Raw genomic sequence first — 15,807 nt, forward strand, 5'->3', positions numbered from 1 at the left:
CAATGAATATTCCAGTAAATTTACTGCTTGGCTTTCTTGCCTCTCAGTAGATTGTAGGTCTTTTACATGTTCAGTCAAGAATCGATACGCAGTTTACTTTATGTATCATGAGCGATAGTTATCTTGAAATGTATCTAGAGTCAAGTCATAGTGAAAAAAAAGACGGGCATCTAAAGAAGGATAACTCTGACTGATTAGAGTTGATGAAACAATCATCGGACATTCTGAATACTCCGGAGTTATTGCGAACGAAAACTAATTTCGCTAAACTCAGGGGCTGTAGTATTACTCTATCCTATTTCTTTATCAAGAAATTGCGATATTGATATCGATGCCTCCAAACGATGTTACTCATTTTTGGAACCTCAAGAGAATACCTTCCTAATTAGATGCGATCCACAAACAAATTGCTTATCCCGGCTCGGATCAAGTCATTGAGCCAATTAGATCCGACATGGATGAAGCACCGGTATAAGAATCATTAGTACCTGCAACACTAGCATCAGTGATCTCACGGCGTGAGTCACTATTACATAGGAGTACCCCGCGATCCGCTCTGACCAATGTGAAAATATATATCCACCCACCTCATATCTATGAATACCACACTGAAACCTAATCTATCTCTATATCTCAACCGCTAAACTCCCAAACGAACGTCCTCTCTAGTCAGCAAAATGTCGACCACACGTCTCACAAGTAAAGACATCGGATATGTTCCCGGGCAACTCCCACCAGGACCCAAAAACTCCATCCTCGATGTTCCAGGTTCGTTACCCTAGAACCTCGAGAATATTATCCCTCTCTAAATTCGAACCGATTATTCTAACATTATTTAGGAGTCTACGTCGGTCAGAATACCGTCGGAAATGATGGCGATGATGCCCGTAAAGGCGTTACTGTTATTTTTCCCCGCCATCCTGACGATATCACTATACCCTGTTATGCGGGGTTACACACGCTTAACGGAAACGGGGAATTAACTGGAAATTACCAGATTAAAGATTGGGGATATTCCAATACCGTATGTCTTTCTTCTATCCCAGTCAATAGAGAAAATCAAAGACGTTCGAACAAATAATCTAATACACAAATAGCCAATCGCAATAACCAATTCCCTCTCCCTAGGAACCGTCTACCAAGCTCTCTGGCAGCGCGTTCTCGATGTCGCTGCAAAAAAAGAATCGCCCATTGACGAAGTCTCTCATAATTACGGTACACCGATTGTAAGCGAAACCGCCGATTTCATCCTCAACGATGTGTATAAAACCCCCTTGACTCTTGAAGAAGTAAAACCCGCGTTTGAGAATGCGATGACGCAGGGAGAGGTCCAGGAAGGTCAGTATGGAGGTGGGGCTGGTATGACTTGTCATTTGTTTCCTGGTGGGACGGGAACTAGTTCGAGGGTTTTTGGAGAGGTGCCTTGGGAGAGTGGGGAGGAGGAGAGGAAATTTACGGTGGGCGTGTTGGTGCAGAGTAATTATGGACATTTGAGGGATTTTATAGTTGGGGGTGTACCAATCGGAAGGTTGTTGTTGAAAGAGTATAAGGAGTTGCAGGAGAAGGAGAGGGCGAGTGAGAAGAATGGGAAGATTGGGGAGGGGAGTATTATTATTATTCTGATGTGGGTTTCCATCTATGGGATAAGGGTGAAATATATGAGCTGCAACTAACATAACAATAGTACCGACGCACCACTTCTTCCTCACCAACTCAACCGCGTGGCTCGCCATTGCGCAGTGGGACTTTCCCAAGTCGGTGGCCATGGCGTTGGCCGCAATCACTCCGGGGATATAATTCTCGCTCTCTCTACCGGCAACAAACCCGAAGAAACAGTCGGCACGCCACAAGTCAACGGACTTTCGAAAATCGAAATTAACGATATCAAAGTTATCAGGAATGAAAGTATCGAGACTCTTTTCCGGGCCGCCAGCGAAGCTACCGAGGAAGCGATTTTGAATTCAATTATTGCGGGGAGAGATGGGAGAACGGGTGTGAATGGGTACAGATTGGAGGGAATCCCGGTGAAGAAAGTGAAAGAGTTGATGGAAAAGTATAGAGTGAATATTGACGATGAGAGTTGCCTTGCTTCGGGGGAGTATCTTGCGTTGCTGAATAAGGGTGTACAGTAAGAGAGAATTTTCTGTTTAAACAACGAAAATGATTACCTTACATGCTTCTTGGTGGCATAGCACACCACTTTGTGTTTTCCTTTCTTCTTTATTCTTAATGTGCATTGTGATGCTATGAGAAGTAAGCATATTTATAGGTCATATAGAGTTCCTATTCAGTAGTTTCCATCGCAGATGTAGTACGTCCATAATGTGATTTCGGGTCGTAAATCTTGTCGACCAAAAGCTTCTGGAGACGAGTGGTTTGAAATACTAGTATATTAATCGAGTGAAGAAAAGTTATTCAAGAAAGTCAAATAGCCAAAATAAATTTGATTTCCGCGAAACCTGCGATAGGATTCCAGCGAGTCTTTCAATTAAACAAAAAGTTTGAACCCTCCCGTAACCCCCTTTTGAAATACACCCAGCGGATCATACTTCCTACTCGCCGCCTGAAGCTTCGCTTTGTTCACCGCTCCTAACCCATCAATCGGATCTTGCCAATTCGCCGCATAGTTCAGATACTGCCAGTCGTTGTATAATCCAGACGCCTTGGCATACGCATCAATCGTTTCGAACATAGCTTTGGCAGTGTTATCAACAACTGTATCATCGGCAATGTTCCCCCATGTTGCGGTAAGAAGTGCAACAATTAGTGGACCATCAGCGGGGGTTACAGCAAGGACATTTCCACCTGTAGAAGCTGATTTCGCGGGAATGTTAGCGGGAGCTGGTTCAAATGATAGTGACCAGGTAATATTGGAGAGTGATTGAATAGATGGAAGAGCGGCGTTCCAAGCGTTGTAAGTTGCATTTATCATTTGCTTATTGGCTTTGAATGTTGTTGTTATGAATAATGTTCTGCAAATATGTTAGAGAAAACTCCCGTAGGGGAAATCTAGAAGAAGAATGATAAACAAACCGTAAGTGACTAGATGTGCCTCCTTCTTCACTCCCAATGTCGGTCAAATTTGTAATTCTTAAAGTGTTGGAGTATTGAGGTTGAATCGCCGTAAAGGGCTGGTATACTGCCGGGTTTGCGACCGGCTTAGTATATACAATGCTATTCACCACCACGGAGCCGATATTAGGTTGAAATGCAAGACTCGTGATCAAAGAAGCATACTCATCATAAGTTGGGTCGCTGCTAAAATCTGCCAAAGCGTTGATCTGTTGTTCTGCGGTAGTTGCTGGATACAAAATATTACCGCCCCACAACTTACCTTGTTGAAAAGCATAGAGATCGATTCGGGTAACTACACCGAGATTATTGGAGCCGCCTTTCAGAGCCAGATACAAATCTGAATTCTGATTCGCATTTGCGTTGACAATTTTACCGCTTGCGAGGACTATTTCGAAGTTCTTGACATTGTCACATGTGAATCCTTTCCTGGGAGAGAAATAGGATATTCCACCTGTGTATGTGAGTTGATTGATTGATTGGGAAGTTAAAGAATTCCATTAGCTAAACTTACCTCCAACGGTCAATCCTCCAACGCCAACTGAGTTGACTCGCCCACCAGGAACAGCAAGTTGTAAAGCATCCAACTTAAGATACACTTCTCCCCATCTTGCTCCTGGACCCACTGAAACCACAGACTGGTCGGTGCTAACATCTATGAAATTAAGAGGACTCAAATTTATCGTTACTCCTTGATTAATGTTGGCCTGGCTTACGCCGGGTGCATGGCCTCCGGATTTGATAGCGAATTGACATGACGGACTCCAATTTGTAAGTTTTCCTAGGATAGACAGAATCCCGACTGAGATTGAGACATCCGTTGTGGATGTTGGTGATACAATACAACCTGGGGATAGTTGTGATTCTTGCTGGGAATAGAAATTGTTCAAAAATGTACTATATTCTGATGAACTTGGGTACGAAACTTTTGAACCCAATGCCAATTGAAGAGCTTTGCACTATGTGTTGAGGTTAAAAATTTGCCATCAAAGCATCAAAGCGAGCAAGATGATTTAGTAATTTCATATTGATCAGTGATGAGAAAAGACCATGAACTGCTGATGCTAAACAGGGATACTTACGCAAATATCCACATTTGTAGTTAGTGATTTTGTAACACTAGCAACAGCCCAGCTAATAGTAGCATTCGCATCATTTGCATTTGCAGCAACGGAGAAAGCATGTAATAGCGACAGAACAAAAGTGATTGACACCATTCTGAGGAAAAGAGAAGCTTGAAGTATTAAACTACTTCCATTCCACCCGGAAACATCGGAGATCTTATACCCAAAATCTCGGTATTTAAGTTTAGGAGACTTCCCGCTCGCTGACAAAATTTGACGCCCTTGCATGCTTGAATTATCCGTTTGCAAGGATTCTCCACAACGACTTTATGTGTCGATCACTCCCAATGCTTACTCAATTTCAATGCAATCTAGATCCTACTGTAAAACGAAACACGAGATGAGATATCTGGGTAAAGATCGCTGACCAGAGGGTGAGTCTGAGTTGCAGACATCAATCCGAGAAGCTTGAAGCTCTCAGTACTTGACGCCGCCTTCCAATCTACAGTACGTGTGATGGCCAAGCAGCCATAAGATAAGCCTCAAGCTTTCAAGGCTTATGGCTTATGGCTTTCCCCCCCAAGCATTTCAAGATCACGAGTGGCTGGACATACGCCAGATATATCGAGACTTTCGTATAGAATCATTTTTGGATGATACATGTCTTCGATCCCCTCGTAAAATGGGGTACCCAATATATTTTGCAGCGATATCAAAGGAGGTTGTCTCAAAATGGAGGTTAAAGTTAAACCCCGTGAGCGAGCTAATTAGTAAGCCATGATTGACCTAACCCCGAGGTTCCGATGCATCAGTCTTCATCAACGTCACTCGTATTGCTCTGACCTCACATCTTCAATGTTTACGTCAACTTCCGTACTCAATATTTTTCCTATCTACTATAACTTCTACTCCCGCACGCACTCTAGCCATCAAGATCTTGGAGCCCCTCTCAAAGATCGAGAGTAAGATTTCACACTGCATTACCACGCACCCATTGAGGGGGATACTAGTCATGATTCTCTGGAGACCTTGGCCATTCTAAACAAGTCAATAAGCCAGATACTTATCGTAGCTTTGAACAATGAGAATGATGCAGCTCAAAAGTCCCTACCCACTCGTAACATGGGTCGGATTCTCCATGACGACCCTCGACAATAAGTCACTCAATAATTTTCATGTTTGGATCTGCACTGGAATTGAACGATTGTGCGAGTCTCAATCTCTGTTTATTTATGTAAGAAAATCTGTTTAGAAAGAAGTAAAGCAACGCTAACCCGTAGAATCATACATTTTGGGATGGCCATGCACCTGACCAGTCAAGTGAAAAATCATTGCGATTCGAATCATATCTCTCCATTTATTGACAACTCCGTTTCCGATGTTCCTTCATGTGATAATTACCAATGAGTATATGATACCTACTTCCGTCTTCGACAATTGTTAGTTGGTGATAGTGTACGTCTCCGGGAGAACAGCACACTTACTAAAATCTGCACTCAAAATCCAATCTTTCTCTGCGGACTACCTCGACGGTAAGAAGAAAATTCTTTACGTCAAGGCTCCGCACTGCCTCGCATAAACGCTCAGCTTTCGTATTGCCCATGTCGTTATCTATTCTGTCCACCGCCTCAAGCACGATCTGGATGCGTATTTTGACCACTCTTGAGGCTGAAACCAGTCGATCGAGCCACTGTTGTAGTGGTTCAGTCGTTGTAGCTGGAGAATCAATGGGAATATAGTCAGGTGAAGGTGTGATGATTAAGTTTCGAAAGCCGTCCATACTCAACAATCGAAGTGGAAATCCTCGACAGTGGTCCCGTCCTCCCACAACCCAAAGAATATCCTGTTCGATATCAAAGTACACAGGTCGCCCTTATAGTAATTTTCCAAAGCTAAGCTTGTATTCCCTTTGGGCGATCTCTCGTGAATCATGACAGACATGAAGCAAAGCCGGAATATTTGCTTTGTATTCATGTTGTGCAGTAAGGATAGAGCCAAGAAAGTCTTGAACTTCTGCCCGACCTAATTTATAATCCCACCAATACAATTTGAGTTTGACGGTCCGAGGCTTGACATCATGGAGTGCGTACTCCCAGACGGCCAATTGTAGTTCTTTGGGTAAAAACTTAAACATTTTGAAAGTGCGGAAGTTTTTGGGACGAGAGGTTTTGATCATTTTCCGGGACTTCGTTTCTCTGATGCGAGATTTGATTACAGAGTGGGCTATTAGGCTCAGACATTTACCGGCGTAAATGGATGCCATTGGGGGACCACAAATAATACCGCCTACGACCCAAGCTGTAATTTTCGCAGATTCAAAGACGTAGAGGTGTATTTTTGAGAACTTGAAAGGCATGTTGAACGTTAGATAAATAGACACATCTACCAGTTAACTTTCAGGTTGTCTTGAAGGTAGTTAAAAAGATTGTTTTTAAAGAAACTTGTGGCTATTCTGAGGTCTTTTAGCTTTCCTGCTCTAAGGCTTTTTTAGCAAAATTGGAACCGTATGATCAAACTTCTGGATACATATTCAACTTTCACAAACATTTGACTTATTTATAGTGAATCTCGAAGGCTTTTCTGTGGTCTTTGTGGGTGGGCTATTACAACATGGTTAGTGATTGAACTATAGATAATTCCTGATCAAGCTTGGAATTGGTGATTGGAAGAGCATATACAAACCTTCCATTCAATAATGCTTCAATCCATGAAAGCAAGGCTGTACTTCAGAGACGTGATGATTGGTGAGGAAGCGATACACTCAGAACTTACCTAGTTCCAATGACTCGAGGTACTGTAACACCAAATCACCCGCTTAGTTAATACACAAATAAACGACCCAGATTTTCGACAACCCTCTTGACAATCACCAATCTTACATCAATACAAGACCATCAGATTCTATCAAGATTTTGATTCCACACAGCCAAGATAGCATCGACTTTAATCGTCAATAACAAAAGCCATCTTCTGCATTAAAGAGACTAAGGAAATCTTTCTATACATTCATCTTATTGTACAGACAATATTTCTCACTAACTGCATATCAACGGAGAAAATAACACAGATAATCCACCTAATATCCATCATGTCACAAGTCCACCCTCAAGAAAAACATCATCCCCGTAGTCATGGTCAATGCGATGCTCAAGATCAGCCCCAAAATGGCGACCAACCTCAAGCCTTGCTTCAATCTAACTGCCAAGGCTCATTTAATATTGATGCTGGCAATTTCACCTGCTTTTCCAACCTACCTCTCGAACTACAACGCAAGATTTGGGAGATTGCTGCTGTCCCACAGTCTCGGATCATTGAAATTGAAACAATTTGTGAGCGAGATGCTGAGGGAAAAATTCATCCCAATCATGACGATGATGAACTTGTACATTGGAGTCCTACAAAGTGTTCACCGACACCGTTACTTGGAATCTGTCGTGAATCGCGGTCGATTGCCATGAAGTATCATAAATACTCTAGCTTCCTCGATCGTCCTCTATTCTACAATACAGATCTGGACACTCTATGGGTCAGAGGAAATCCACTTTTCCAATCCATCACTAATGATCCACCGAGCGAAACAACACTCGAAGTTTTATTCTGGCAGAGACGATTTACTGAACTGGGGCCATATCTTTTTCGCTCCGTTGCCCTCGACTTTGCGGGAATTAAAGAACATCACAACATTATGTCTCGGGGAAACATACCGCAAGACCCTAGTCTTTGCACGCTTTATGCTGTCTCTAGAACAGAGGTGGAAAAGATTTACATTGTTTACTCTTCTGGGGACTGCAGGGATGAAGTTGACCAGGAAGTAAAATACCTGGTGGAAAATATAAAATGGAGTGCCCGATATTCCAGGGAATGGATCCAGGAAATGCTAAAAGAAAGGAACGAACGAGATGGCACAAATTTAACAAAGTGGAAGATGCCTACTGTTGAGGCAATTTTGGATACTCGACTTATTAATCCCGTCGAAACATTCCACAACTTCCCTGATCTTCCTCTCGAATTACGACGCGCGATTTAGAAATTTGCCGCTATCCCGCATTATCGCGCAATTCAAGTAGAAACGAAATATGAAGGAATTAAAGTTGAATCAAATGGCGACCGCAAAGGGGTTTGGAGGAAGCAAGTTGCTTCACCTTGTTACCCAAATGCGCTTTTCGAAACCTGTCGTGAATCCCGTGAGATTGCAATCACGAAATATGACCATAGTAAGGTTCATACAATCTCTACTCAAGTTACAGCAGAGTGCAACATTCCGCGCCGGTTTTATTACAACGTGGACAACGATATCTTGTGGATGAGAGGAGATCCTTTACGCATGACCACCTCAGCAGAAGTTTTACGCGGAACACTAGACAAAGCTCATCATGAACAATTCTCAAACATTGCTATTGACGTCGAAACGTTGTTTGAGGCAAACTTTCCTCAAGATCCGGCGCATGCATGGCCTGCACGCTTTTTTGACCCAACACAATTCTTCGTTGGCATGCCATTTTTCCAAAATCTTGCCGTGAAAAAGGTGTATCTGGTTTACTCCAGAGTGGACCGAATGTACGTAGCTACTGAAACTTTCGAAGATTTGATCATATTTATGAATAGCGATGAACAAGAAAAACGAGAAATGTACCATTCGAGGCTGGTTCTCGATGGTATCAAAGGTCGTTTATGGACATGGCCTACAATCGAAGTTGTTTCGGAGTCCGATTTATTTGAACACAAAAGAGATTGGAGGGGTAATATCGTTTTAAGATAGTACTTTGTCTTGTATACGGTACGGTTGGGAAGAGTTATCTAACTGAATGTTGAATATGTCTGGTAAGGTCCAGGAAGGATGATATCGCTGGCTGCGATACGATTTGCTTTGTTTATTTGAGCGATGGATCTTAAATTTTAAGAATTACTTTTAAATCATCATATCTACTTCCATGTGACTAAAGTTTTCTTCCACCATGCACAAGATGTAGCAATCTCGACATCCACAACCATTTCAAGGTTGAAAGTGTGATCTGATTCAGAATTACACTTCCAAGAAGAATCGCAATATTCAACGACCAGCATTCGTATCTGAACAGGAAAGTATGTTCTAGAACTCAGTGAAACATACCTTGAAGTTCAGGAAACAAAACTAAATCTACGTATTCGACTTCCCAACATGATATCCCTCCCAACTTGATCTCCTTTCAACCCGGAAAAGTTTCCTATTTTTCAGTCACTTCTGATTTTTCATACTCCTGAATTCCTTTCTATACTTATCCTCTATCTTCAAACGCGTAGTTTCATTTTATATCCAGGTCGGGGTTACACTATCTCTAACTACTCCCCACCCAAGAACATGACCACAAAGCTCAAGTACCCCCCTCGCTAAATATCTCCACTCGATGTAATTCGAGTTTTTTCCCAGAAATAAAAGATGCAGACATATTCATACTTCAAAGCTCTCGATGTTAAATATTAAGAGTTCATAAACACCTCTTTCTTGGACGTTACATTAATAACTAAACCTTATACCGATATCACTCTCTGTACACTAACCCTTAGAATAAACTACATAATCCCCCCTTCCCCCACGCACCTCTCGCCTCTCGCCTCTCGCCTCTCCTCATAGACATCTCGTTTGACTAAACCATTGCGTCGCCTTTCCTTTCCTTTCATCCCATTTCATAATCTCGGACAGGATTGGAATACACGCGTACTAGAACGAGTAAATAGATGAGATTATACAGAATGATTTATTTAAAGAGATGCGTAGATATATGCAGAAATAGGTATATATAAATATCTTTTCCAAATCATCATCTAGATATGTCAATAATTCCACGGGTTATGATTCTCAAGATCCAACAATCAAGATCAAAAACTCATGAATCGGGGAAAGTGATATAAATCGCTGTGTATTTATATAGATAAACCTTTGAAGTAGAAATGATGGAGATGATGAGAACAGTCAAAGACATCTCAATTTCGTGCTTCGAATCATTTGGGTTAATTGGGTGGGTGGATGGGTCACAAGTTATCCGGGTAGAAATGAATAAACCAATAGAAAAGCAAAAAATGATATCCTCTATAAATGATCTATCTCGTTACTCTTCTTTACTCCACCTTTATGAACGATTTATATGCGCTGAAAATTCCTCATATACGAAGCTACCAACTCCTCAATTTCATTCTATATACACTGCAAACTGTATACATCATTTCTATCATCTAGCTTTTCATACCAGCTCGCTCGCTCGCTCTTCCACCACAATCTGGATATACAAACAACAAGAACAACAAGTGAACTCCACATATGCAAATCAATTCCTCACAGAAACCATCTCAGTAGCTTTCCCGGGGATATCTCCCATTTTCTCATTTCCACAGCTAGAATTCGATGCCAATCCCACCGATCGAGTGAGTCTCTCTAATTCCTCCTGGGCAGCTTTTGCGACATCATGAGTGTAGAAGTATTCTTTATATGCTTCGGGAGTTGCTGTTGGTGCGGGTGGTGTTAGTTTATTGTAATGTATTACCACGTTCACATGTGTATTTAGAGGTTTGAATTCTTGGCTCTATTTCCAGATTCGCGAGCTTGTGTTCGACTCTTATCTAATCCTCATCCTGCTGATCCATTCTCAAAGGTTCGAAGAGGGGGGGGGGAATAAAAACTTGGAAAGGACTCACAAGGTGCAGTTTGACCCTCTTCCATATATTTCTGGACCTTCTTGGTATCTGCTTCCGATTGAAAGTATCCACCGTTTGACAGCATTTGTGTGGCACTTGCACGAGTTCTTCTTATTTTTTCGAAGCTGGCAAGACGGGCTGAGATGGTCTCTTGTGTGATACTTCCTTCAGGTAGATTGGAAAAGAGGATGCCGAGGGCACAACCGTCTTCTAGGGCTTGGGCGCCGGCTTGGCCTTGGACTATTGAGAGTGAGCGGTTGATGTGTGGAGTTGAGGATTGAGAATTGGGGCGAGGATAAAGATAGAGATGAGGGAAAAGGAGGGAAGTGAAATAGAGGAATACATACAAGGTAACATAGGGTGTGCAGCATCGCCTAGAATGACGAGTTTTCCTTGATGCCAGGAAGGAAGAGGGGCCCTATAAAGGAGTTTCCAGAGTCTGACATCTTTTGTCTTTGATAACAAATGCCGAAGTGAAGGATGAGAATCTTTGACTGCATCGACAAGGACTTGGGTTGGAATACAATTATTCCAGTCTAAAAGATTATTGATTTAGTTTCTTGAGACACTTGATGTAAGAGTAGAAGATAGTGAAGCTTACCCTGGGCGGCGACAAGATCCTCTTTATCAGCACAAAAAACTGCGATATTGAGTACTTCATTCCTAAAACAATGTCATTATTAAGAAAAAAGTGGTAAAGATGGTGAGTATGTGACATACTCTCGACAGGGATACCAAACAACCTTCTGATGATCATGTTTGGGCCAAATGAACATCCGAAGTTTCCCTTCCATTTCTTCCATGAAAAATGCGCATTCAGGATCATCTCGAATCTCTTGAACAGGGATCAAGGTTCGGAAACAAGAGATACCTGTTGGAATTGCTGGGTTCTCGTAGCCTACAATTCTTCTTACTGCTGAGGAATGAATACCGTCAGCACCGACAACCAAGTCTGCTGTCTTGATGGTTCCATCAGCGAGAGTTACCGATCCATTTGCGGTGTCCTGTGATGAAGATTAGTATATTTCATTGAAGCGTGTGGAAATATAAATACATAATCGACAACTTCGCATCTGTTATAGATCACGGCTGGTTTTCCCTCTCCTTCTTCTCCTGTGGCAAGTAACTTCAGTTCCGTGTGTAAATCAACTCTATGACTATAGAAAGACTCGTAGCCGTATTTCTCTTCCGTATTCGTCCACTCTATCAAGTCGGTATCAACGAGTTCTTCTCCTAAAGTAACGGTTATGGATTTAGCGGTTACCAAACGTGCTCTTTTGAAATCAAAACCCCACTTAGCGACGACTCGAGCTGCATTGGGTTGAACGTCTAGAATGTGTTAATTTTAAATATAATTTGGTCATAGGGCGGGTGAAATTGCTCACTGATAGCCGCGCCAACTTCATGGGATAGAGAGGATTTATCGAAAATCTTGCATATTTATTAGTATTGAAAGAATATTTCGAAAAGAGATCATATGACTTCTCAGATCAACAATGCGCTGGGGAAAAATTGTTCTTACCAACACTTCATGACCGGCTCTTCGAAGACCAATAGCAGCCGCGAGACCACCGATTCCTGCGCCAACGACAATGACCTTCATGTCGACTGTTGTTAAACAAATGATTTTGCAGAGACGTTTCGTTCTGGGAGGTAAAGTTGTATATAAGTAGCTCGGATGGCAAAGATTGACCGCACAGCCTAATTCAAAAGCTAAAATAGACTACCGAGTGACGATCACCCGCTTGGTTTGACGAATAATTAATTGATCTTGTTATTGATATTAATATCAGGCCAAAGACCTCCTTAAGTAGTCACCTAGGATTCGCTACATACAGAGAGAGCGGAGGGCGGAAAGCGGAAGAAAAATATCTAGGGTGGCGGCATCAAGAATGGATGAAGATTGAAGTGGTAAATGCAGTGTGAGACTCACAAAATTGGAGCCTCGGACTTTTCAAAATTGTCCGTTTTGCGTATACTGTACTTCGATATATTATGTATGCCATGAAAATGACATCGCTGGGGCTTGATAGGTTTGAGTCGTGTAGACATGATACTTTCAGATCGACAACGTCATGAAATGAATAACAATTTGTGGTTCAACGACGGACAGACCGTAAGGTACATCCAGATTGACGTTTCTTGGGGAGGCATTTCGCCAGTCTATCGAAGCGAGTGATTCTCTGGATTTGGACATAGTGTATACAACATCCTTACCTAAGAGAATTCCTCGTTTCGACGGATATGATCTCATTTACGAGCCGACATCGATAGTTCTTTGAAGCGGTCTACTCGTTTATATCGCGAATGCTCGATGCCACGATGAACTTCTCATTTCCGTGTCGAGGTAATATGTCTGGCATAGCTACATTGATAGCATGGGTGGGTATTATCAAATGATTATCGACATAGGCATCTGGGAAGGAGATATCGGTATACTATTCCTCTTGATGTTATATCTGGTGATTCCCTATCAATAGCAAGAGTCAAGGGTTTCTGTTCCTTAAACAAATGTTGTCGGCAAACTGTATCTACGTAGGTAGTTGAAGACAGCAAATCAAACGAACAGATAGCCTGAGACAAAGGAGGCATTGAAAAGCCGGATCACTTCCTTTCACCAAACAAACATTATTCAAGTATGTATGTGCCGGAATTTGTCCAATGTGAGGAGTGTTGGATCATTATCATCGTTGTCATCGTAAGTCCGAGTAGTGTGTGTGTGTGTGTGTAGGTACCATTTGGGGTAAATATCCGAGACCGAAACCTTAAAACCGAAACCGAAACCTTAAAACCGAGCCCGAGCCCGAGCCCGGGCATAACGAATAGAAGGATAAAGGATAAAGGGAGAATACGATGGATGCACTTGCATGACAAGGTCCCGACTCCACATACTAATAAGCAGGTAAGCGAGATAAGTAAGGTTTTTAAATGCATGAAATACGGAGGATACGGCGGGCTGTTCGTTCTTAACTTAATAACGACTGCCGCATTAATAAATTGGACAAAATGATCCGATGGTCTTGTTTCCCTTTTGGGCTGGCCGATAATTAATATTGATATCCATGGATATCTAACTACCTAGGTAGGTACCGATGGTTTCATTGATTAATAATCATTATCACGATTACTCATCATATTTTTCTCTTTTGCACCGCATCGTGATTATATTTTCTGTTGAGCTTCATTGTTGAATGTTCAATATCCATCCCCTTGTTGCAACAAGGAAGGCTTGAAACTTCGGCGTATAGTTGTAGTCTCAACAGAAGTCAAATGTGAGCTCATGAGTCACAATTGAGATGATTGACTTCGCCGTTCCTCTTGTGGAAAGTTCTGGCTTGAATATGGGTTAAACGATATGATATATCCATCATGAAGAGGAATTTCTGACAATTTATGTCTGACTTTGGTAAGATTGGAGATGTGAGATATGACATCAAAGAGCCATGATTCGCAGATACGGGGCTGGGATATACCTCTACATAGGTACCTAGTAGGTATTTAACAAAATTCTGTTGACACAAATCCAGCCAGAGTTGATATAAATCATTGCTCTGCCTCAAAGGTAGTATTTGTATCTGTATAGTCAACTCTCTCACTTGCTGCATTCCTCCTATCTTCACCTGCAAATCATCACCCCATCATGTCAGAAATCACACCAGAACTCAAAACCTACAATGGAAACTGCCACTGCGGTGCATTCAAATTCACAATCAAGGTGCCTGAAATAACTACTGTGACTCAATGCAACTGCAGCATCTGTTTCAAAAAAGGATATCGATGGGTGTTTCCTGCTGAAAGTTGCTTTGAGATTACCAAGGGAGAGGGGACTTTGAAAGAGTATCATTTTGGACAACGTACAATGGTTCACAGGGTAATACTACCGTCTTCAATTACGAAAATGATGCTTATAGATCTAGTTTTGTCCAACATGCGGATCGAATGTACAAGGTTTCCGCTACAACACTCCAGCGGGAAGGGACGTTGGTATCAATGTGAGTTGAAAAAAATTCAAGCACATGTATATCACGACGGCAAATGACTGATGGTTCCTTAGGTCAATTGTCTCCAAGATATGGATCAATGGTCCCTGAAAGTTAATGAGTAAGTTGCACCCAGCAATTTCTCGCAGCGGAGATAAAGTTTAACATCCACTCCCCAGATATGATGGTCTTGGTCGTGAACCACAATATGTGGCACCTAAATACACTGGTGAATTGCCATCGGTCAAGTTCGAAAACGAAAAGCTATATACCGGTGGCTGCCATTGTGATGCAGTAACTATTGCATTCAAGACTCAAGCTCCCTTATCCAAGCGCCACGAACATATACAGGAGTGCAACTGTAGCATTTGTTGTCGAGTAGGTACTGCATCTCCGGTTCATTTTGATTTCAAACTAATCAACTATAGCTCGGCATCACTGTCTGTTATGCCACGAGAGACCAAGTATCTATTTCGGGCATATCGAATTTGACAGAATATTCATTTGGCCAGGGCTATAACATATTTCGATTCTGCTCAATTTGCGGTATTACTGTCGATGTTGAAAAGGACATGGCTGCAGTATCTAGATCTCCCAAGACTTGGGAATCGTTGACACCAGCACAACGGGAAAGATGGCCAACTATTCATGCAATCAACTTGAGATGCCTCGAGGGAGTTGAGTGGGACGTAATCAACATCTATAAGGCGAACACTAGAGCGATAGATCCGCAGTATGTTGTTCCGGAATAATCGACGTCTATTCATCATAAATGGAGAGGCGGGGGCAGGGGGACGCATTCGGTTGAATTGTGGAAGGTCGTTGGAGGGGCTTGAGGCAGGTATCTGGATTCAATCTTCACACACTGTCTAACAACATGGCCATATTTCCTCATGTTATTATCAATTTGTTTTCTACGCAATATTCAATATTCATTGGGAATACCCTTTGATCATCTTATCATTCCAAATTCCCATGGTTGTCGTACCAGAGAATCATATCTTCACACGTTGATCTATCAT

General features: G+C 42.0%; 6 protein-coding genes across 6 annotated transcripts; 3 read left to right on the plus strand and 3 right to left on the minus strand.

Moving 5' to 3' along the window:
* The first annotated feature begins 616 nt into the window (after nt 1-616).
* On the plus strand, nt 617-2,316 carry EAE97_008989 (uncharacterized protein). Its single transcript, XM_038879504.1, has 4 exons — nt 617-768; nt 840-1,024; nt 1,098-1,624; nt 1,685-2,316. Exons 1-4 carry the CDS (start codon nt 678-680, stop codon nt 2,130-2,132), a joined length of 1,251 nt encoding a protein of 416 aa, XP_038729517.1. The 5' UTR covers nt 617-677; the 3' UTR covers nt 2,133-2,316.
* A 38-nt stretch (nt 2,317-2,354) lies between these two features.
* Nucleotides 2,355-4,424, minus strand: EAE97_008990 (uncharacterized protein; the record flags this gene model as incomplete). The annotated part of the gene is made up of 4 exons (XM_038879505.1): nt 2,355-2,972; nt 3,034-3,526; nt 3,587-4,031; nt 4,155-4,424. 4 exons carry the CDS (start codon nt 4,422-4,424, stop codon nt 2,489-2,491), a joined length of 1,692 nt encoding a protein of 563 aa, XP_038729518.1. The 3' UTR covers nt 2,355-2,488.
* A 1,585-nt stretch (nt 4,425-6,009) lies between these two features.
* Nucleotides 6,010-6,492, minus strand: EAE97_008991 (uncharacterized protein; the record flags this gene model as incomplete). Its single annotated transcript, XM_038879506.1, has 1 exon — nt 6,010-6,492. The coding sequence occupies one exon, from the start codon at nt 6,490-6,492 to the stop codon at nt 6,010-6,012; it is 483 nt and encodes a 160-aa protein (XP_038729519.1).
* Nucleotides 6,493-7,224: 732 nt separating this feature from the next.
* Nucleotides 7,225-8,895, plus strand: EAE97_008992 (uncharacterized protein; the record flags this gene model as incomplete). The annotated part of the gene is made up of 2 exons (XM_038879507.1): nt 7,225-8,106; nt 8,164-8,895. 2 exons carry the CDS (start codon nt 7,225-7,227, stop codon nt 8,893-8,895), a joined length of 1,614 nt encoding a protein of 537 aa, XP_038729520.1.
* A 1,543-nt stretch (nt 8,896-10,438) lies between these two features.
* EAE97_008993 (uncharacterized protein) lies at nt 10,439-12,408 on the minus strand (the record flags this gene model as incomplete). Its single annotated transcript, XM_038879508.1, has 8 exons — nt 10,439-10,614; nt 10,806-11,045; nt 11,153-11,341; nt 11,407-11,468; nt 11,526-11,809; nt 11,860-12,134; nt 12,191-12,236; nt 12,328-12,408. The coding sequence occupies 8 exons, from the start codon at nt 12,406-12,408 to the stop codon at nt 10,439-10,441; spliced, it is 1,353 nt and encodes a 450-aa protein (XP_038729521.1).
* Nucleotides 12,409-14,277: 1,869 nt separating this feature from the next.
* Nucleotides 14,278-15,791, plus strand: EAE97_008994 (uncharacterized protein). Its single transcript, XM_038879509.1, has 5 exons — nt 14,278-14,676; nt 14,723-14,797; nt 14,860-14,906; nt 14,965-15,163; nt 15,214-15,791. Exons 1-5 carry the CDS (start codon nt 14,446-14,448, stop codon nt 15,535-15,537), a joined length of 876 nt encoding a protein of 291 aa, XP_038729522.1. The 5' UTR covers nt 14,278-14,445; the 3' UTR covers nt 15,538-15,791.
* The last annotated feature ends 16 nt before the right edge of the window (nt 15,792-15,807 follow it).

Source organism: Botrytis byssoidea (genome assembly GCF_014898295.1).
Source record: "Botrytis byssoidea strain MUCL 94 chromosome Unknown BBYS_020, whole genome shotgun sequence".
NCBI classification, from domain to species: Eukaryota; Fungi; Ascomycota; class Leotiomycetes; order Helotiales; family Sclerotiniaceae; genus Botrytis; species Botrytis byssoidea.

Excerpts from the sequence above, each read along its gene's own strand:
- EAE97_008994 (XM_038879509.1), top strand. The coding sequence starts at position 14,446 with ATGTCAGAAATCACACCAGAACTCAAAACCTACAATGGAAACTGCCAC. Across the intron at positions 14,677-14,722 it reads AACGTACAATGGTTCACAGG|TTTTGTCCAACATGCGGATC; the intron begins GTAATACTACCG and ends TTATAGATCTAG. Across the intron at positions 14,798-14,859 it reads GAAGGGACGTTGGTATCAAT|GTCAATTGTCTCCAAGATAT; the intron begins GTGAGTTGAAAA and ends ATGGTTCCTTAG.
- EAE97_008989 (XM_038879504.1), top strand. The coding sequence starts at position 678 with ATGTCGACCACACGTCTCACAAGTAAAGACATCGGATATGTTCCCGGG. Across the intron at positions 1,025-1,097 it reads ATTGGGGATATTCCAATACC|CCAATCGCAATAACCAATTC; the intron begins GTATGTCTTTCT and ends ATACACAAATAG. Across the intron at positions 1,625-1,684 it reads AGTATTATTATTATTCTGAT|TACCGACGCACCACTTCTTC; the intron begins GTGGGTTTCCAT and ends ACATAACAATAG.